This window comes from Protomyctophum bolini, assembly GCF_963924005.1.
Source record: "Protomyctophum bolini genome assembly, chromosome: 12".
Taxonomy (NCBI): Eukaryota; Metazoa; Chordata; class Actinopteri; order Myctophiformes; family Myctophidae; genus Protomyctophum; species Protomyctophum bolini.
This window is the reverse complement of record NC_137873.1, coordinates 39423176-39445574: the sequence shown is the minus strand read 5'-3', so window position 1 is coordinate 39445574 and position 22399 is coordinate 39423176. Positions and strand designations below refer to the sequence as shown.

Sequence of the window (22399 nt, the reverse complement as noted above, 5' to 3'; positions counted from 1 at the left end):
CAGTCTAATGTTTACTAATACTGCAGTCTAATGTTTACTAATACTGCAGTCTAATGTTTACTAATAATGCAGTCTAATAAAACCAGGCTTGTTTCCATTCCATGCCAGCTTGGAAAATCAACAATGGTGGACATTGTAAACAAAGTGGAAATGCTAATTTGGAACTGAAGACTGAAGGAGAGGAGGAATTATACAAAGTAGGGTGACATTGATGACATCACCATGAGGACAAAATCAGTTGAGCTGTTCCTGAGAGCAATTTCCATTAAAGCACCTACTGTATAATATGATTGTTCAAAATTGGTTATTTGTGGGGATAGAAAACACACATGGGAGCCCCAAAAACACAAAAGAAATGGAAAAAGTAGAATTTTATGTTATAGGTCCTTTAAGGGTTTAAATAAAAATAATAATTATAATTATAATAGTTTTTTCCCCGAGTTTGTCTTGGTTGGGAGTTTCACACTTGAGTTTGCAACAAAGGTAAGTGTTGGGATGTGTTTTCAAGTGTTAGTTACAGGTGTTTTTAGTTGGAACAAATCACTTAGCGACCGGCACCGTTAGGGTCAGTTGTTTGTTCCTTTCTTTGATCTACTCTTAGTAGAGTTTTGGTTAGCGGCGGATCTTGGGGGTAGGTGGCAGGAGGGGAGAAATCCTGATGCCTGGGTGCCGATGGTAGGTAAAGATAGGTAAGTTAGTTAGGAATAAAAGGTAAGTTAGGGGGGGGGGTTTGTTCCATTTTGATTAAGGTTACTGTACTGCACAGCCCCAACACTTGGTTTTGTTAGGGTTTTTTGTTGTAAATTGCATACAAAAAAAATGACTTAATCTACAGATAAGTTTAATAAGTCTCCGTCAGTGGGGTTACTCGATATTTGTTCGAAGGATCAGCTATTGGTCATTGCTAAACATTATGACATCACAGTGACAGAAAAGCTCAAGGCAGCAATGAAGGCCAGTATAATCAGTGGTTAGATCTCTCAGATCTATTTTCGGAGCATGAAACCCGTGCACCACCACGCATGACATGTGTTGTCGTGGCCGAGTGGTTAAGGCGATAGACTAGAAATCTATTGGGATCTTCCCGCGCAGGTTCGAATCCTGCCGACAACGAAATCCTTTTATAAAAGGCAGCTGTCCCCAGTTCGACCCTTGGCTCGCCCGGTCCATGTGTCTCTGAGCCAAAACACTGAAACCCTAACAGATCCCTGGGTGCTGTATTAATAGCACAATCTGTGCTAATTTTGACAGGACATTTTTATCTAGTTTTAAATGGGGGCTCGTCCGTACACAATTCATTCATTGATTGATTAGATTGTTTGGTTAAAGGTTTAAATAAAATAAATAAAAAATAAAAAATAAATTTTCTTTGTTTGTCTTGGTTGGGAGTTTCACACTTGAGTTTGCTTGTTTGTTTTTGGTTAGGAGCCGGACAGAGAAAGCATTTGGCCCCAGTTTCCAGCATAGAGTTACAACAAAGGTAAGTGTTGTGATGTGTTTGCAAGTGTTAGTTACAGGTGTTTTTAGTTGGAACAAATCACTTAGCGACCGGCACCGTTAGGGTGTCAGTTGTTTGTTCCTTTCTTTGATTTACTCTTAGTAGAGTTTTGGTTAGCGGCGGATCTTGGGGGTAGGTGGCAGGAGGGGAGAAATCCTCATGCCCGGGTGCCGATGGTAGGTAAAGATAGGTAAGTTAGTTAGGAATAATAGGTAAGTTAGGGGGGGGTTTGTTCCATTTTGATTAAGGTTACTGTACTGCACTTTGTAATGCACAGCCCCAACACTTGGTTTTGTTCAGGGTTTTTTGTTGTAAATTTCATACAAAAATAAATGACTTCAGCTACAGATAAGTTTAATAAGTCTCCGTCAGTGGGGTTACTCGATATTTGTTCGAAGGATCAGCTATTGGTCATTGCTAAACATTATGACATCACAGTGACAGAAAAGCTCAAGGCAGCAATGAAGGCCAGTATAATCAGCGGTTAGATCTCTCAGATCTATTTTCGGAGCATGAAACCCGTGCACCACCAGGCATGACATGTGTTGTCGTGGCCGAGTGGTTAAGGCGATAGACTAGAAATCTATTGGGATCTTCCCGCGCAGGTTCGAATCCTGCCGACAACGAGCTCCTTTTATAATGGCAGCTGTCCCCAGTTCGACCCTTGGCTCGCCCGGTCGATGTGTCTCTGAGCCAAAACCCTGAAACCCTAACAGATCCCTGGGTGCTGTATTAATAGCACAATCTGCTCCTAATAGGATAGTTAAATTTGACAACAAAAAGTGGACACAAATATTATTATTAATCATTATTGCAGTGTTAATTTTGACAGGACATTTTTATCTAGTTTTAAATGGGGGCTCGTCCGTACATAATTAATTAATTGATTGATTAGATTGTTTGGTTAAAGGTTAAAAAATAAATAATAAATAAAAAGTATAATATATTTTTTCCCCGTTTATCTTGGTTGGGAGTTTCACACTTGAGTTTGCTTGTTTGTTGTTGGTTAGGAGCCGGACAGAGAAAGCATTTGGCCCCAGTTTCCAGCATACAGAGTTACAACAAAGGTAAGTGTAGGGATGTGTTTGCAAGTGTTAGTTACAGGTGTTTTTAGTTGGAACAAATCACTTAGCGACCGGCACCGTTAGGGTCAGTTGTTTGTTCCTTTCTTTGATTTACTCTTAGTAGAGTTTTGGTTAGCGGCGGATCTTGGGGGTAGGTGGCAGGAGGGGAGAAATCCTCATGCCTGGGTGCCGATGGTAGGTAAAGATAGGTAAGTTAGTTAGGAATAATAGGTAAGTTAGGGGGGGGTTTGTTCCATTTTGATTAAGGTTACTGTACTGCACTTTGTAATGCACAGCCCCAACACTTGGTTTTGTTCAGGGTTTTTTGTTGTAAATTTCATACAAAAATAAATGACTTCAGCTACAGATAAGTTTAATAAGTCTCCGTCAGTGGGGTTACTCGATATTTGTTCGAAGGATCAGCTATTGGTCATTGCTAAACATTATGACATCACAGTGACAGAAAAGCTCAAGGCAGCAATGAAGGCCAGTATAATCAGTGGTTAGATCTCTCAGATCTATTTTGGGAGCACAACACTGGTGCACCACCACACATAACATGTGTTGTCGTGGCCGAGTGGTTAAGGCGATAGACTAGAAATCTATTGGGATCTTCCCGCGCAGGTTCGAATCCTGCCGACAACGAACTCCTTTTATACGGGCAGCTGTCCCCAGTTCGACCCTTGGCTCGCCCGGTCGATGTGTCTCTGAGCCAAAACACTGAAACCCTAACAGATCCCTGGGTGCTGTATTAATATCACAGTCTGCTCCTAATAGCATAGTTAAATTTGACAACAAAAAGTGGACACAAATATTATTATTATTCATTATTGCAGTGTTAATTTTGACAGGACATTTTTATCTAGTTTTAGTCATAGTTTGAATACAATTTAATTTAGTCATCCGAAATGTCTAGCTGACAAAATATCATAATATCTTAGTTGAATATATATCTACAGTTTATTTAGTCTAACTAAAATGTATCTTGGCGGGGCAGAGACAAGGTGTTGTAATGCCTAATTTATAATTATCCGCCTGGCGAAAATAGCACATTTGAGCTTTGAGCTATTTTCGGAGCACAACACCTGTGCACCACCAGGCATGACATGTGTTGTCGTGGCCGAGTGGTTAAGGCGATAGACTAGAAATCTATTGGGATCTTCCCGCGCAGGTTCGAACCCTGCCGACAACGATCTCCCTTTATAGTTTTTCTAGCTATTTCAACTTAACTGCATAATGTTACTTACAGCAGTGATTCCCAACCTGTGTGTGCCGTTTGAAATGGCCAGGTTTGCCGTTTGATTTGATCAGAAGTAGCCTCTGTACCCAGGCTTTTACTTTCGTTAACAAGTGACTCCGACCATCCCCAGACAGCAATAGATACTGCAGGGCTCAGTGGGCTGCCATGAGGTCCGTTGTTGCAATTTGCATCATCATTGTTGTTGTTCCCATCCCCACCAGTCTAACGACCCTCGGCCATAGAAATGCTAATGTGTGGCTTTGTTTACATGAGGAGATCACCTACTCGCCTGGCACGTACTGTATAAAAAACACAGCTTGCCTTGTGCATTCCTACCCTTGCGTCACCAGGCTTTCAGTGCGTTCCTGCTGGTGCGTTCACACGGGCAGTTGAAACGATGCAATACGCGTCGTGAGTTGATCATGTGGAGCCTGCTTTTTGCTGGTGTCGATCTTTTAAGCTGACACTGTGTTGCAAAAGCGGCTGTGGTGGACTTACAAATCAATCGCCGGGGCAGAGATACAATGCAGCTGCGCTGCATAACAGTAACGGCAGACGAGACGACATTCACGACAATAAAGAGAGAAGCAGAGTAGCCGCGCCAGGTCCTTCATGTTTCACATGTTTCATAATTATAGGCCTATAAGTTTCTCAAACTTAACTTTCGAGTGAACTTTATGGAAACTTTAGGGAGAAGTCTTTCTTGCCTGGCTGCGGTGAACAAAAACGTGTGATTCAGCGTGTCACAGACACTATTAGTGAAGACGTTCTTAACTTTCTGTGTGTGCACTGACTGTGCACAGCATGCACTCAAACTCTGTTGATCATGCGTGACGTGATGGAAGCATTTGTGCTCGCATTGGTAGGTCAGGAAATAAAATATATTAATATTAAAAATATATTTGTTAAATATATATATATAAATCTAGCCATTTTGTGTATATGAGAGCAAATATTATGTTCAGGTTACAAATACATTGTAGCAGCTGTATGTGTGTGTGTGTGTGTGTGTGTGTGTGTGTGTGTGTGTAAAAAGTATATCATTATTTTTTTGTTATTTATATTGTTTTTGTTATCTGTGCTTAAATTATTATTTTTGTATCCTACTGTTTATATCATGTCTGTATGTATGTTTGTTTTTGTATGTCTGTACTCAATTATTAATGTTATTTTTTTATATTGTTTTAACGATGACGATAACTGGGGGGAGGGAGAAAAAAATGGTATGTTCAAACTGTACTAAATTGTTGAAACCTATTACCAATAAACATATATTAAAAATATATATATTTATCTATTAGTATTATACGGCGACATTATTGGGCTTGTTTTGGCTTGTTTTTCGAGGGAATTGATTTGGCTTATTTCTCTCGGCTTGTTTTTGGAGGTGGGTTGGCTAAGTTCTCGCACAAGAGTTGGCAACACTGACCCTGAACTGCGGCCGCTGCTCCTCCAGGGACTCGGCCGGGGTGTCCAGCGTGCCCCATTTGTACGCCAGCTCCGCCTCGCGTCTCTTCCAACGCTCCAGGAAGAGTGTCGCCCACACCACGTTGAAGAGGGCGAACACCACGCAACAGATATCCTGACTGGTCTGCGTGTGGGCAGAGAGAGAGAGAGAGAGAAGACTCACTCACACACACTCACTGATGATGAAGAAGGAACAAATACTTGAAATGATTATTTTTATGCCACCCACGGTAGTTTCCACTTCACTTGGCTATTTAAATTATGTTCGTAAATCCTCAGAATCCATCCGTCCTATTCGCTTTTCCGTATTGATTTAAATGACTAGTTACATATGTTTTGTTAGGATTATCATGGCCAAAGTAATTAGCATTAACGGAGATTATCCCTTCAGTCATCAAAATGCTTAAACCTTAAAATGACACGTACTGGAATTACTTTAAATGTTGTTAATAAACAAACATTTGCACTGCATCATAGGACATTGTTATTGAAAAACAAATAACAAATTCGGACACTCGCCGATACCCAGCAGCACTGTAGGTAATCACACTGAGAGAGAAACAAATCCATTAATACTATACAATCCTCCATCGTCAGCTAAATTCAATCACCCTTATTAGAAACATTGCTGAACTATTAGGGCCGATTCATACTCCTATTTTTCCGCTGTTTCGGCGCTGTAGTGCCGAAAGAATTTCAGTAGCACCGAAGAGGCAACTTTAGGACGGTACCCCCCCCCACCGAACCTCAAATCAAGTCACATTGTAGGCTCTACAGCGCCGAACCGACTTTCTTTCGGCTCTAATATAAGAGTATGAATCGGCCCTTAGGCTCCGTGTGTGTACCTGGTCATCCTCTGCTAGTATCCACAGCAGAAAGCCAACAACAGCGGGGTACAGCATAGAGTTGGTGTAGAAACCCAACCAGGCAAAGTACATGGCAATTTTCACTCCAAAGTAGTCACAGATATCATCTAAAAACGCAGACAAACAATCAGGAAACCAAATCCTCTTCTTTTTTTGTATACGAATGTGTTAATCCAATCCAGTTTTCAACCCTTTTCATGTCAAGGTCCATTATTTATTCGGCATTTAAGCCACGCATGTGATGACACTTAGCCTTACAACTTTAAATATTTATCGTTGGATAAGATCACAATTCCATGCTGTATTGATGTGGTACCATTGATTGATTGAAATATTTATTAACAGTTTGCAGAATTACAGTACATTTCAAGCACAAACTCAATACAAAGACTGTTAACTGTGAGTGGACGACCCAATTAAGCATTACACTTGTTGACAAGAGGGTCCAAAGCATTTAGAGACACTTCTATATAGCCAAAGAACAGAACAGGAATTCATCATAAGAATTAGGAGATAACAGGCAAACAATCAAACTAACAATTCTTCTACATTCTCTAATTGTGTAGGTTTCTTGTAAATTAAGTAATTCAGATGTTTAACAATATAAAAGGTATAAAGGTATTCAGGCAGCCAGCAATGGGTAGAACGCTCCCAAACACAAAATAATTAGTCTCTGTGACACATCTAGGGGCCGCAATCTGCATTCAAAGATTTTCCTAGAAGCTTTGTCATTGGTCGATTTGCCTTCCTAAAATAATCTTTGGGAGCGTTCTACCTATTGCTGGCTGTCTGGATACCCAAAAAAAAGGTCATTAAAATGTTGACATATTATTGCTTATAGCAGAACCCATTCTGGACGGGAACCCCTTTTGGTGTTTTAACTAAGCATGATGCTATACTTTAGCTATTGAAAATGCGGCACAAATCTTTGAATATATATTCTTTCAGAATATTGTCCATTGTTTTACTCCTCTGTCCTATAGTGCAGGACATTGTGTGATTAGCTGGTGCTCAGTGAGCCTTATAGGCACACTTTAGATACCATGCGCGGACAGAGGAAGCTGTCTTTTGCGTCATTTCCCGTTTCTTTTAGACAGCTGTTGGATGGAAAAGAAGCTCCGACGACACGCGGCAGATTGCCGTGTCGGCCAGATTCCCGGGAAAAGCTTGCTTGTGGAGCTTCATTTCCAATCCACCAGCTGTCTTACAAAGCCGGAAGAGACCCCGGGAGTCAGCTTCCTTTGGCCCAGTCAGTGCTCACCCAGAGGCTGCCTTTCACAGACTGCCTGGACCCATGATGTCATCAGCTGGCTGAGGATCCTCTGCTCATGAAGGGGAAACATCTGATGGATCACTCCTCTAGCCACCAGCTCTGGGACTATAGGGTTGAATACACAGACAGTGTCAAAAAATAGCAATACTACAATTTAGAAATACTCCGTAAAAAGTCCGGAATTCTAAGTTGACTTAAATAAGAGTAAACGTACAAAAGTATTTGCATCAAAATGTACTCACTATGCCAAATGTTCTATTTTCAAATGGCCGAAATGTATAGGGCTGAAATGTCTAATGCATGTTTTGTGATAATAATCAAAGTAACTAGTAACTAAAGTTTTCAAATAAATGTAGTGGAGTAAAAGTGCAATGTTTGCCTCTGAGATGTAGTGGAGTAAGTAAGTAATAAAAGTATTGTAAATTGTAAATACTCACAAGTACAAATACCTCAAAACCCTAACCCTCAAGTAAATGTTCTTAGTTACTTTCCACCACTGGGTGGAATACATTCACCGTCAACACGGCACTGTCATGTTCTTTAGTGCCTGTTGAATATTTTAGTAGGGCATATGCTGCAGGTGTGTCAGCACTTAGTAGGTTATATGCTGCAGGTGTGTCAGCACTGACGTTTCTGCACTGGTGGTTTCATTGTCATGGGCTGTACGTAGGCTGCAACCAGGCTGAACAGAACTACGTTGGTATTCATAAATGACTGGCTGACTTCATATATTTTCAACCAAAATCATAATATTGTTCATTTTGTGAGGACAGGTTGAATATCTGACTGCTCACTGTGTTTTGTTGCCTATAATGAGTTGAGTTCCCTTCCCTCCCTGTAAGATTAATGTGAAAATCAGCAAAGTGGCCCTTTAGGTCAACATTATGTATAGACAATATAGATTATCTATAACTAAGGCTATGTCATAATGATGATACGTATACACTATAGATTATACAATGTGCAGTGACACATACAGCATTGAGTGCCTCAATGGAGGCATGGCATGCCTATAATGCAGATGTTTCGAAGATATTGAACTAATGAAAAGTATCAAAAACCACGTCGGAAAGAAGCTCTCAACTCCATCGCGGCCTCAACCCGTCTGTGAAAGCACCCAACTCCTCCCCCTCGAATGACGCATGCAAGTAACTGACAATGTACAAAGTCAGAATACTAACTTTGATGAGGCAGCATTGCTTTGTTTTCTTCATTTTCTGAAATTGTTACGTTTTTTTTTTAATTTCCTGAACAATGAACATGTTGGATTTAGGACGGTGGTGTATTCCAGCAGAGAGAGATATGGTGGTGTAAAGGACCACTTCACCACTTTTCAACCCATCTTCATATAATAGGTCCTCACTAATGAATTGAATCATGAAAAAAAATGGGACTCCGTCTGTGTCTCATAGGAGGGCTGTGGGCTTTTCAGGTTGAAAAGTGATGAAGTGGTCCTTTAAGTGGCTAAGAGGCAGAGCAAGGGGAAAAAAGCTCAAACATGAATAAGCAGCAGCCTACTGATTGGTTGTCCCTCCAGGAAGTGAATGTTGTGGAGCACCTCGCCATGTTTGGCTCGCAGGTTGACCAGCCAGTAATGAATGATGCTCTGCCGCTCCTGAAAACAGTTCAGAGTGGATGAGGAGGGGGAGGGGGAAAAAACGGATGTAGGATAATGTATTTTGACACTGAAGCCTGTGTGGTTCTGGCCTGCAGGGCCCACACAGTAGGGGTGTCCAAAGAAAAATTGCGATTCCCGTTATGAACGATTCAAAATCGATTCATAATTTCCAAAAAAAAATATATATATATTTTTTTCCCTCTGCTTACAGTAACAGTTTTCACAACATGGTGTTTGTGATATGAAATGTAAGCTTACCCTAATCACAGTAAACATCATGCCTTCAGTCATTTTCAAGTTACTGTAGTCAGTACTATAGTCACTTCAGATCAGCACAGCTTGTATTGCATTGTAGTATCGAATCGAGAATCATTTTGAACAGACAATTGTTTTGAATCTGGATTGAGAATAAGAGTTGAAATCGGAACGTCACCCCAAGAATCGGAAATCGAATCGTGGGACACCCAAAGATTCACAGCCCTGCCTGCCCAAGCCTCTCGAAACCCGCTTAACCCATTCGGACCCGAGATCAGATTCATACGAGGTTTCCACTGGACACACACTGGGTCTGATTAACCCATTCTGACCCGAGATCAGATTCTAAAAAATGTCAGTCGTTCTTCTTCGATTTTTCAAAAATTGCAGACCTACAAGCTCGTAGCGCGCCACTCGGTGGCGCGCTATGAGCTTGTAGATCTGATATTTTTCAATAGCTAAAGCATAACATGATGCTATAACACCAAAATGGGATCCCGCGTTCAGAACGGGCTAACCTCCTCCTCTAACCTGTGAGGTGAAGAAGCAGAGCTCGCTCTCTATGTTCTCATAGATGTTGTCCTCCTCGCAGGAGAAGCGCCGCGTCCCGCCTCCATACTGTGGCTTGACTGCCTTGTGCATGCCCATCTGTTCGGCTCCCCGCAGTAAGCTAAGCAGAGAGAGAGAGACAGAGAAAGGGGGAAATTAAGTGATTAAAAATGCGGGTTTAGAGGAAGAATTAAAAAACCGCTGAGAGGTTAGCATGCCAGCAGTTTGATCCTCTAAGTGTGTACTTATACAGTACTTACAGTACATACATGAACCCCACACACACACACAACTTGAATTCCAGCATACTGTACAATATGCCGCACAGAAATGTTTATAATAGCCGGGGAGCCACAGGCCCAAAAGCTCAACGTTTAAGGATTAACCCGTGATGTTATGACATACATTTTATCTGTGTTTTTTTTTCTTTTTTTCTATTCACTTGGTCATTAAGGTCCACAGAATGAGAGGTCTGCTCTGCCGGAAACATCGCGGAAAAAAAAGGTTTATGGACATTTTTGTATACCACACCATAGACAACCAATATAAAAGGCAAAAGCAAAATGTCGTCATACTTTAACCCATTCTGAACGGGAACCCATTTTGGTGCTAGCATCATGTTATGCTTTAGCTATTGAAAAATAGCAGACCTACAAGCTCGTAGCGCGCCACTCGGTGGCGCGCTACGAGCTTGTAGGTCTGCTATTTTTGAAAAATCGAAGAACGACTGACATTTTTAGAATCTGATCTCAGGTCAGAATGGGTTCATCAGACCAGTGTGTGTCCAGTAGAAACCTCGTATTAATCTGACCTCAGGTCAGAATGGGTTAAAGTACGATGACATTTTGCCTTGTATTGGTTGTCTATGGTGTATGCAAAAATACAAAAATAGCCATAACTTCTTTTTGCGATATTTCCGGCAGAGCAGTCCTCTCTCCTTCTGTGGACCTTAATGACCAAATTAATAGAAATAAATACAAATAAAATGTCATGACATCACAGGTGCTCTCAAAATTCCGGATGGCTGGCTCCCCGGCTACAAAGCATGATAAAGTGTGATATTTTGTTGTGGAAGATTTTATTTGTGAATAATATATTCCTTTTGAGTCCATTTAATGGTGAGTAGGGAGGCACAGCCAAAAATCACAGCCACCCTAAATAATTCAGAATGAGGAAAAAAATATTCTCACATCTATCTTTTGAAAGTGCAGAAACGCCACACGTGCGTATGCAAAGAACTAAATAGACCCAGCAAGTCACTTCACTATTACACCCGAATCCATGCCGGGTACACAGGCATAAGCAATAAGCATACAGTATAGGCAAGGGCAACATAAGCGACTCACACGCACAAATCATTGTCAATGTCTTACTTCTCAAAGGTAGTAGTAATGAAGAAGGCATGTCCCTGGGTGTGTTTGTGTTGTCGTATCTGAATGTTCACCTGTGGGATTCCAACGCGGATCTGATTGAGCAGCCACAACAACGTGTGGTCATCTATACTGTCTGGAACAAGAGAGAGAGGATCTGGTTTTAATAGCATATCAAAAAAGTAACAAAAAAGTACCCATTTCGACCTTCTACAAATGCCTTCTAAAACAGCTTTCTGAAAAACACATGTTTCTATGTCGGTGGTTCTCAAACTATTTCATGTCAAGGACCCCCAGAATTATCTGTATTTGGCCGCCGACCCCCATCTGAAAATATGTTGTTCCAGAAACAAAGATTTGAGTTAAACACGTTCGCTCTGAAAGACAACATCATATATTTTTGTTGTCATGGACACCTGTACAAAACATTAATAATTCTACTCGATTTGGAAGCATTTAAGACCCATTTTAACACTCAATGGCTTCCTTTCTGAAAAATAACGTCATTGTAAAAAGATTCACGCATTTAGATATTCTATTTACAATTAGATGCAGACGGGAGCTGGAGGGTAAAAGGCAGGGTAAGTGATATTCTTTGGTTAAAACAAAAGGTTTTTTGTTAATAGGTTAAATAACTATTCTGATATAGTATTCGTTGCTATATAAAGTGTTTTGATTGATTGATTGATTGATTGAAATCTTTATTAACAGTTTGCAGAATTACAGTACATTTCAAGCACAAACTCAATACAAAGACTGTTAACTGTGAGTGGACGACCCAATTAAGCCTTACACTTGTTTACAACAGGGTCCACATTGTTCAATTCATCAAAACATTTAGAGACAAACAAATAGACACTTCTATGTAGTTAAAGAACAGAACAGGAATTCATCATATAGGAAGCGAAAAGGGAAAAAAAGTATATATACAGTGAGGGGAACAGGGGGATAAAAGAAAAGAAAACGAAAGACAGAGTGTAGGGCGCCTGCACACAACACCATGCGTTGATGCCATGTGTGCATATGTGCAGGCACCCAACACCACGTCCATACAAAAACATAGTACAATCCATAGTACAAAGACAGAGTGTAGGGCGCCTGCACACAACACCATGCGTTGATGCCATGTGTGCATATGTGCAGGCACCCAACACCACGTCCATACAAAAACATAGTACAATCCAGATAAAAATTCAGCTTTTACAGTAACAGTAACAGGGGTCTCCCTGTCTCTCCAGCTCTTTAATAAACAAAAAAAACATGACAATATTTCAGCCAATCAGGAGAAAGTTGCCATTTAATCAGCTTCATTTTTATATTGTGCCAGTTCCAATTTTGTCTGCTCATTTCTTTGTGTCATCACTTACAATTCCACGTGTTTAATCTGTATCCTGACTGAGTTCTTTATCCTGGTTGGATAATAATCGGTACCACGACCTGAAAATGCAATTTCTGTTTAATCCATTTTGGTGTTAGCATTATGTTATGCTTTAGCTATTGAAAAATAGCAGATCTACAAGCACATAGCGTGCCACCGAGTGGCGCGCTACGAGCTTGTAGGTCTGCTATTTTTGAAAAAAAATCCTCAAATTTGGAATATATTTTTTCAGAACGAATGTTTTTAACTCAAATCTTTGCTTCTGGAGGGTCCCTGGAACAACATATTTTCAGATGGGGGTCTCGGAGGCCAATTACAGATCGTTTTTGGGGTCCTTGACATGAAATATTGAGTGATATAGGCCTAGAAAACTGTCAGGATTTAGAAGACATTTATTTTCAGGCCTAAATGCGTCAATAAGAAGCTGGAGAGACTTTTGTTACTGAACAAACACTCTATATAGCAATGAGTACTATCACCATATAGAGCTTACACTTATTTTAACCAACGAAACATCACTTGCCCTACCTTTAAAGTCTCTTGCTAGCTATTTTACAGAGATGATAGATTCAACCTCTTGACAAGAGGAGCCAGAAAACTATTGTCAGGCAGTGACACAGAAAGGTCAGTTCAGTTAGAGCACTGGGCTAATTATGCAAGCAAAACATGTCTTGTACTATTTGAAATGATCGGCACAGTCAGTGACTGCTCCTGTTATTATGAGGATATACTATTAACCTATTTAGTCAAAATAAAAAGAATGTCTTCTAAATCCTGACAGTTTTCTGAAATAGGCCTACCTGTGTTTCTGTATCAGTGGTGCCCAATATTTCATGTCAAGGGCCCCAAAAATGATATGTAAAAGGCCACCGACCCCCATCTGAAAATATGTTCCTCTCAGAAGCAAAGATTTGAGTTAAAACGTTCACTCTGAAAGAATATAATATGCAAAGATTTGTGCCACATTTTCACGATTTTTCAAAAATAGCAGACCTACAAGCTCGCTATGAGCTTGCAGATCTGCTATTTTTCAATAGCTAAAGTGTAACATAATGCTTCAAACACCAAAAGGGTTCCTGCCCAAAATGGGTTAACAGATGATTTTGAAATGAGTCCTAATGGAACCAATTTGCCACGCAAAATATACACAAACATTCATTAAAAAGCGTATGTCATTTTTGCCTCAGCTTCAGTATAAGAGGACTAAAACAATACATACATTTAGATGTGTGCTCGTATAAAAGTGTTATCTAACCATCTTACAAGCCTGAATGTCAAAATGAAAACAGTAGCGGACAAGTCTCCAGACAAGCAAATACTGTAAATGGATTAGATCTAGGACTATAATGTCCCCCAGGATCGCTCCGGGTCTCGGCTATGTGTCTGAGTGGTTGGCAAATGGCCAACGTTGTCCTCTCTGTAATGGTTCATTGGTCAAAAGGAAGAATGGAAAGGAAAGGTTGACCTCAGCTTACCTGGGAATGTCATCAGGATATCACAGTTCTCAGTGGGCACCATCTTCAGCCAGGACCTACGGGACATGATGTACCGTCTGGCTTGCAGGAGGCGTTTCCCGAACAATTTATCTGAGGGGAGAGACGTTTCGGGAGAAAAGGGCAAACATTAGGGGGGGGGGGGGGAGGGCCCAGGGGAGACTGTCAGAAAGCGAGGTCCAGAGATAGAGTGAGTGTTCATTGAGAGAGAAATAATGGCCTGTGCGAAAGGTGTGTCACAGGATTGAATGAATGGCGCTGCCGCGTGCACACGAGAGAATAGAATGGACCAGATGGTAATATTTTCTCATCAGAGTGATCAGGGACACGGCTGACAGCTTTAGTGAAGCAGAACTTGAACCGATCTGCCACTCTTGACTGTTACTCATCGACAACCATGCAGCCATTTGGCCACCAACTGGATGTTGTTTTATCAATTTATCACCTCTCAGACAGACTATACTTCTACTTCTCAACACATAACATTATTGTTCACCGTCCATGACGGTGAACTGCATCAACATGTCTCATCCAGCCACTCCTTGTCCTACATGAGCGAATGTCGGCCTCCGTCAAATCATTTCATCACATGACCTCGTCACTGCTGTCAGTGGGACTTAGTGCCTACCGTAGAGCTGCATCCATTTACACATTGTAATTACTTTCAGGGCTCTTCAGAACTACTACCAACTTGGTTAAAGCACCACAAATTTGCCACTTTTCAACCCATCTTCATATAATTGGTGGTCACTAATGATCACGATACAATATCTCCATTTCTTTCTACTCAGTCTGTGTCTCATGGGAGGGCTGTGTGGGCAGTTCAGGAACCCATCCATCAGTCACATAGTCGAAGGGGAAACCGAGCTAATAGGCAAGGCTTTCTATTCCTTAAAAAAAATATGACAAACTTTGATGTCACTGGTGGACGGGTTTCTGAACTGCCCACAGCCCTCCTATGAGACACAGGCAGAGTAGGGGAAAAAAACGGTGAAAGAACTGGTTAATAACTATACGTGCACGCACGCACGCACACGCACGCACGCGCACACACACGTCACAGAGCACTTTTGCAATTAATCACTTTGTCCCCATGTAATGTCGGAACACCTTCTTGGCCAAGCATTGAAGCATCACTCCAGCACGTTCACAGTCTGCAGCATTAACTAAGCTGCCCCATTGGATCATTCCTGCACAAAGCCATATCGTCGATCACCTGGACGCCAGCGCCACTTCATGTCCCTGTTGTTGTACCCTTTAATAGCATTATAAATCAGCATGCTATACCAGCAACAAGTACAATGAACTATAAATTAACTATGGCGGTGGTGGCGAAAGGGGCCAGGTTCCTTTATTATGTTCTGCATGCAGTATGGTAGGAGATGTATTGATTAGCTAGGACATGCTTTAAAGACAACATTTACTTTGGCGTGTGTGTGTGTGTGGGTGTGTGTGTGTGTGTGTGTGTGTGTGTGTGTGTGTGTGTGTGTGTGGGAATCGGTTTTATTGTCAGATCACAGGTTTACCCGTGTAAATCAGTGGTTGAAATGCGTTTTTGTGCAAGCTATTGATAGGTCCTCACAAAAACACGAAGGGATCCATAAGAGCGCGTGCGTGCGTGCATGCGCGCCCGCTTCTATGGGAGGATATGGGTGTGTCTTTGATTCTGTGTTTTTTCCTGTACAGAACTTCTGACCGCAGCAATAAGTCTGGCCTCGCTATAGTGGTGCAATTTAATCCACCGTAATACGTGATTCCATCTCCGTCCTACGACCTATCCTACAAGTGTTGGACCTCTAGAACTGATGCTTTAGAGTGAATACCTTCACTGACTGACATTCATTATGTCGAGCCTTTTCCAAGTAATTTGCTTCAAACACTTTGTTCCAGAGAAAAGGCCTGGATCTGCATTTCTGCAGTACAGAGGAATTCAAAACAATACCAACATTTTAAAAATAGGATACTCCATGGCAATTCTACAGGCCAGCTGCTGTGTGGAGCTACTGAATGTACTGTACAGCAGTGGTGGTGACTGTGGAACACTGCTCTCAAAATTAGCAATACAGAACAAGATGAGAGGCGAATATAACCATTGCTGAGGAATTGCTCATTCGTTTTAAACAATGAGGCGAAACAACTTGCTACATAATTCTCATTATTATGCACCTAAAAACATTATATTCAACACATTTTGGGGGCGGGAATCCCTTTTGGTGTTTGAAGCGTAATGGTATACTTTAGCTATTGAAAAATAGCAGATCTACAAGCTCATAGCGTGGCACCGAGTGCCGCTCTACGAGCTTATAGGCCTGCTATATTTTTTTTAAACGTCAAAATGTGGCGCAAATCTTTGGATGTACTTTCAGAGCGAACGTTTTTAACTCAAATCTTTGTTTCTGGAACAACATATCTTCAGATGGGGGTCGGCGGCCAATTACATATAAATGTGGGGGTCCTTGACATAAAAATGTTTGAGAACGACATAGAAACATGGGTTTTTCATGAAACTGTCAGGATTTAGAAGACATTTGTAGAGTCGTTCCCAGGTCTAAATGGGTTAATGGAGTGTGGCGCCTGTTTCACCTCGTACAGTAATGTACAGTCATGTACAGTAAGTAGAGTATCTGAAAGCAACACCTTGGTGCTGTTGCTTTGAGCGCAAGCCTCGGTAACTGGCTCCCATCTCATCCACTCATCAAGGAGATGAGAAAGGCCCAATTACCCTTTGAAGTTTAACCAAATCACGGTTCATAAATACAGAGGATAAGTTTGACCCCACCACTCGTTGTCTCACCTTCACATGCTATCCTTCCTTCCTATTCTGTGGCACAGACATATTCAGTAGCAATTCAAGTGAAGTTTGGTCCTGAGACCTAAAATGACTTGACAGCCTTTTCTAAATTATAATTCTAATAAAAGTTTGTCATGAGTTGTCAACTTCTGTGTGGGTGTTGTAGAATGAACAAAAGCAGAAGTAAGTGTAGTCACTTGATCTGTAGTGGTGGGATGATGACACTGTGAGGCGAGCTAACAAGACATCAACACAATATATCCATGACTCATCTGTTAGGAGCTATATACGTAGGATATTGGAACTGTCTGTCTGGATCCTTTCAGCAATGAGCACCATGGTGATCTCAAGTCCAAAGATAGGGAAAGTGGTTAAGTAAGAGAACATCTCAGGGCAACATTTGATTTACGCACAAATGAAATGAAAATCAGTTATTCTTTAAAAACAGGTGTTGTGACAAACTGACAAAGTATAGCCTTTGCTATAAATTAGGATAGAATATTCCCACTGTGCTCTTTTACCAGGTCAATGGGTTACTTTTTACCATGCCTTACATAGCTTAAGATGAAAGGATAGTAAAACAGGATTTCAATAATTTGTTTCAGTAACAAATTACAATTGCAGCCAAACCAAACATTCTGTTCATGTTGTGTTTTTGTTCACTAGCAAATGCAATTCAAACCCAATGCAAATACAGTAGCTTACAACGTGCTAGCCTATACGCGTATACCTGCATTTTTTGTGAAAACAAGTAAACCTGCAGCCAGGATTTATGCACCTGTGGACCACTTTAATATTGGGCCTCTCACTCTATCACTCAATCGGAATGCGTTATTGCGTAGCCTATGCAGCAAAGGGACAATGAATTCTAACCAAAGCTCAAACCACTGACCGCAAAATGCCCAGTAGTATTGTACGGGTTCGATTCGTAATAGGATCGAAATTAATAGTCTCCGGAGGATATATCCTTGCCCTGCACCATCGTAAAAACACAGACACCGTCACACCCGCTCTCTCTCCCCCCCTTTAATTTCACAAATCAACACTAATAGCCTAGATACATTATTATTATCTAGTCCCCAACGGTGATCTGCGGTGCATGCAATAACAGTAGCAAGGCAAATGCACGGGTTTATTTATAGTTTACGTTCGTCGTGATCACTCACCGAGCACGCCGGATGGCATTGAGGAGCTGTGCTGCTGCTTTTTGGTCCCGTCCTGCTCGGTTGGCACGCTTCTGTCCATCCTCTCCCCTCCTGCTGCTGCTGCTGCTGCTGCCCCGTCGACGACGTCGGTGGGAATGCTTCCACTGTTTACATGAGCATCAGCTGCAGCCAGCATGCTGCCTGCTGCTGCAGAGATCTATGGGGAGAAAATAGTGGTGGTGGTGGTGGCGTGGAACTGGAAAATAAATAATGCGCCCTGGCTGACTCGGCTGAGGAATGTATTTTTATTGCATGATCGCTCTGTGTTGAAGCGCGGCCGGGGAAAGCCCTTGATGATGATGATGATGATGCTGATGATGACTGTCACGGAGGAGGAGGAAGATGGCCATGTATGACTATAGTGCACATTACGCGTTCCAGACCAGTTGACTCGTGGTGACGACACAACCGTTGGAGGGGACACCGCCGGTCCCACAGGGAGGGGGAGGCAGGCTGATCAACCGACAATCATAACACCCACGCTCCGTTTATTGGGTGGGCAGTGGCAGTGGCACTATACTAATTATGACAATAGATAAGTGAATAAGCAGCCAGCAATTGATGCATTACTAGCCAAGTAAAAATATATAATATCTGCAACAACACCATGCAGTAACAAAAACGGTTGACAGTACACAGCTTCGATTAAAAAAAAAGGTAGAGAAGGAGATCAGATCGATAAAGGTGCATCGTCTCTCTCTGGCTCCCCCTACCTACACCTAATTACATGATCAGGTAATCTAACCTAATTAATTACACTTCAAACACACTTGTGTAGCCAACATACAGTACATTCAATCTGAACCCACTTGCCCAAATCATAGCCGTCTGGGCAAGTTTTCTTTAGCCAAAGGAGTGTTATTTGTACAAAACGAATGCTTGGAATGGATTCAGAATCATGAACAACCCTAATGGGTTTGATGTCACATCATGCTACTTAAAGCATATTCAATTTTGATTTTTTCAGGGAACTTCAAAAAACGTGCCAATTTGGAGCCTCTACAGCGGTGCCCTCCTTGGAACGATGCAAGATGGAAATGAATGCCCCACCCAGATATATTATGTCCCTTTTATGTCCATATATGGAGTTCTTTGTCAGGCATGCCCAAATATGAAATCTATGCACACAGTCATTTTTAATATGTTATTTTGGGTCACACCCCCCCCCCCTTTTAGCTTAGATTGACTGGCCTATGAGGGCAGAACCTCTTTTGACTATCTTGAAACCCAATCATTCTAATTGCTTAACTCTAGTCTGTTTCTACTATGGCCCATCCCACACTAGCCAAGAGGACCGTTCAAGCATTAACAAAGTGTTATTGAATGAGGTGTCCAGCAAGAGTTTTGAGAGCACTTAATTCTGTTGACAAAAGAAGGACATTCTGGCCAAAAATCTTGTTCTTTGATTGCTTTTGATGCAATCTTTTCACCTCTCCGTTTGTTGTCAAGAATATACAGCCCAAATAGGTAACCTCTTCTTTGCTTGAGATTACTATCTTCAACTCTGACCTTGAAATCATTTGCATAATTTACATTACTGAGGTAATATTTGGACCCAAAAAGAGAGACAGACGTACCTTTTTCAGTTACGCATCAGGGGAAATGTAGTCGCCGAAGGTAGTATAGGCCTACAGCAGGTAAGAAACACAGAGTAGGAAAGGAAGAAAATATTAACTGTATCAATAAAAAAAAGGAACAGTAACAGTATAAATTCAGTGCCTGTAGAGTAGGCTACAGTAACAGTAAATAGAGAAGAGAAGAGTAGGCCTACTGTAGCCTATCGGCTTTCAGTACTGACAATATACAAACTTCCAACTTAGAGACCACAAACAAAAAACGTTATCAATACAGTAACGGTATATAGACCAGAGCAAAAAGAACACCAGAGTGTATGGGTGCGTGTGAGTGCAGAGGGACATTAACCCATTCTGACCTGAGATCAGATTCATACGAGGTTTCCACTGGACACGCACTGGTCTGATTAACCCATTCTGACCCGAGATCAGATTCTAAAAATGTCAGTCGTTCTTCGATATTTCAAAAAATAGCAGACCTACAAGCTCGTAGCGCGCCACTCGGTGGCGCGCTATGAGCTTGTAGATCTGCTATTTTTCAATAGCTAAAGTATAACATGATGCTAAACACCAAAATGGGTTCCCGTTCAGAATGGGTTAAACCACGGGCTGAGCACAGCAACCATGTGCTGCTTCAACGTGCATTCATGGCACGTAGGATAGGCCAAGTCTATCTATCGTTCTTCTGCAGGTTACTGTTGCTAAAATCTATTCTCATCATCTCTTATAGGATTTTTTTGGTCATGGTCATGCCCCTTATTCAAACAAGTCCAATAATTTGCCATGAGTTAAACTAATTTCCTATTCAACTCATTTCCCCCTGTCTCACAAACTGTACAACTGTAGTGCTACCTCTAACTCTAGCTACTACGTATCCCAGAAGTCAGTGCGGTGTGACTTTTTGATGTCAGGTTCCCAATCCTCAATGGCAGTGCCACAGTATGACCACTAGGTAGCAGTATTACCCAGTAAATCCATGATGTGTTCCTGCAGTGACACCAAATCTGACCTAGCAACACAAATCTTAATCCCAGATAGAAAATAAAATAAAACAAGAAATAAATGACTGAAATCTCAGCCATATGCATTTGGCTAATTATTTGTCTCATCAGCATTTTGAGTGCTCACCTTTTAAATTAGAGAATCATTTAGAAGACTTTTTGAAGATACTAGATCAAGTTATGTAGATGTTCACTAGACAAGTATACTCAAATAAACTTGTATATTGGCTATTTGAAAGTGGTTAATTATATAAGATTTAGAAATTTGGATTCCAAAGGTCTCGTCCTAGAAATAGTTCAGGCAAAAGTACAATATTTCTATGTTGTACTTCTAGGTACAATCGGCTACTGATGTAAGAGAGCTGTAACTGTAATGTTTTATATAATTGAAAAAAATGTCAATAAATATATTGTTTAAAAAAAAAAGTAGTTACTGTCCACCACTGCTCATCAACAGTTCTACCAGTTTAAAGCCGTTAAAAAAGCGTTGTCACTTAACAGTTTGGTTCGTTGTTTGTTTCACTTTTCCAATATTGCCCACTAGGCACCTATTCCATGCCGGACCCTATTATCTGTTTAAGGACTTTCCCAGGGTTTCTTCCTTTCTGCTAGCCTGACTGATGAAAGACAGGGATGTTATTGCTTCCCTTTGTTAATATCTTGTCAATAGTTGCTTGCCTTTGTAAAAAGAGAAGGAAAAAAACATGTAGCAATAAAGCAGTTCCTCTTTTTCTTTCCTTTTTTAACATGGCAATGTGTGAGGAATTCCTTGTCAACATGGTGCTATGATGTGTGTTTTTTTTTTAGTCACGTCATTTTCTCTTCACATTCATCAGTGTCTATATATATTCAAATATTGCAAGTGAGTCTCTTGTTGATAATTATGGTACTTTCAACAGGACAAAAACGAAGTAAATGGCGAAAGACCTGACATAGATTACTCCTTCAATGCTTGGGGAAGTCCTGACTCATAAACATTCCTCTAGCGCCACCATTAGGCCAATATTTCAATATGTCCACTTAAACACAACTAAGATATCACAAAGTCACACATACATAAGTAAGTACCTTGTGGGCCACAAGCCTGTAATAAAGTTACAGATCCCCCTGGGACGCCCAGTCAATGAAGGTTTAAGTGGTTAGAGTTTACACACTGTGCAGCTAGCTCTCTGGCTCACCCACTTTGAAAAGGACAGCGCCCAACGTGGGGCTCGAACCCACGACCCTGAGATTAAGAGTCTCATGCTCTACCGACTGAGCTAGCCGGGCATGTGGCACATGCTGATGAGTGCCCCACATCTACCCTTCCCCCCAACTTCCCAAATTCTTTCAAGAGCCACGTGGGGGGTGGGGTAGAATGGTGTGGGGAGGGTTTGAACCAGGGCCAGTGCTAGGGGGGGAAGGGGGAGCCTGCCCACCCAAACGTACGTCCTGCCCACCCAACGTTATGAGAAATATTCATTTTTAGCCAATATAGAAAATACCACAAAAAACCTGTGCCATTTATCACTTCTGATTGGGTGGGCAGAACTTTTAAGATAAATTTAGACCCAAACACCATCGTCTACCATCAGTGCTGTTAGCCGACAGGGTGCTGATGGAAATTGGGTTAGTGTTGGTCAAAGAAAGATGGATAGATTACGATGATAGCCTAGTTTTTATATGCATTTTGGGCGTTTATGGGGATATGAGCCCCCCAAAAATGATTCGTCGTGCCCACCCCAGTGGGGCAGGCTAGACCCGGCCGTAGTAGTTTC

General features: G+C 41.4%; 1 protein-coding gene across 2 annotated transcripts in view; it reads right to left on the bottom strand.

Moving 5' to 3' along the window:
• ano8a (anoctamin 8a) overlaps positions 1-18106 on the bottom strand; it is a 53757-nt gene extending 35651 nt beyond the window's left edge. For both annotated transcript variants that reach the window (XM_080777672.1, XM_080777673.1), the window contains exons 1-8: positions 18029-18106; positions 14054-14164; positions 11204-11336; positions 9813-9951; positions 8927-9023; positions 7397-7513; positions 6115-6242; positions 5232-5393 (exon numbers count right to left, since the gene is read on the bottom strand). In XM_080777672.1, coding sequence (XP_080633798.1) covers positions 5232-5393; positions 6115-6242; positions 7397-7513; positions 8927-9023; positions 9813-9951; positions 11204-11336; positions 14054-14164; positions 18029-18047 — 906 coding nt within the window. In that variant the 5' untranslated portion in view covers positions 18048-18106. The remainder of the gene's footprint in view (positions 1-5231; positions 5394-6114; positions 6243-7396; positions 7514-8926; positions 9024-9812; positions 9952-11203; positions 11337-14053; positions 14165-18028) is intronic.
• Between the last annotated feature and the right edge of the window lie 4293 nt (positions 18107-22399).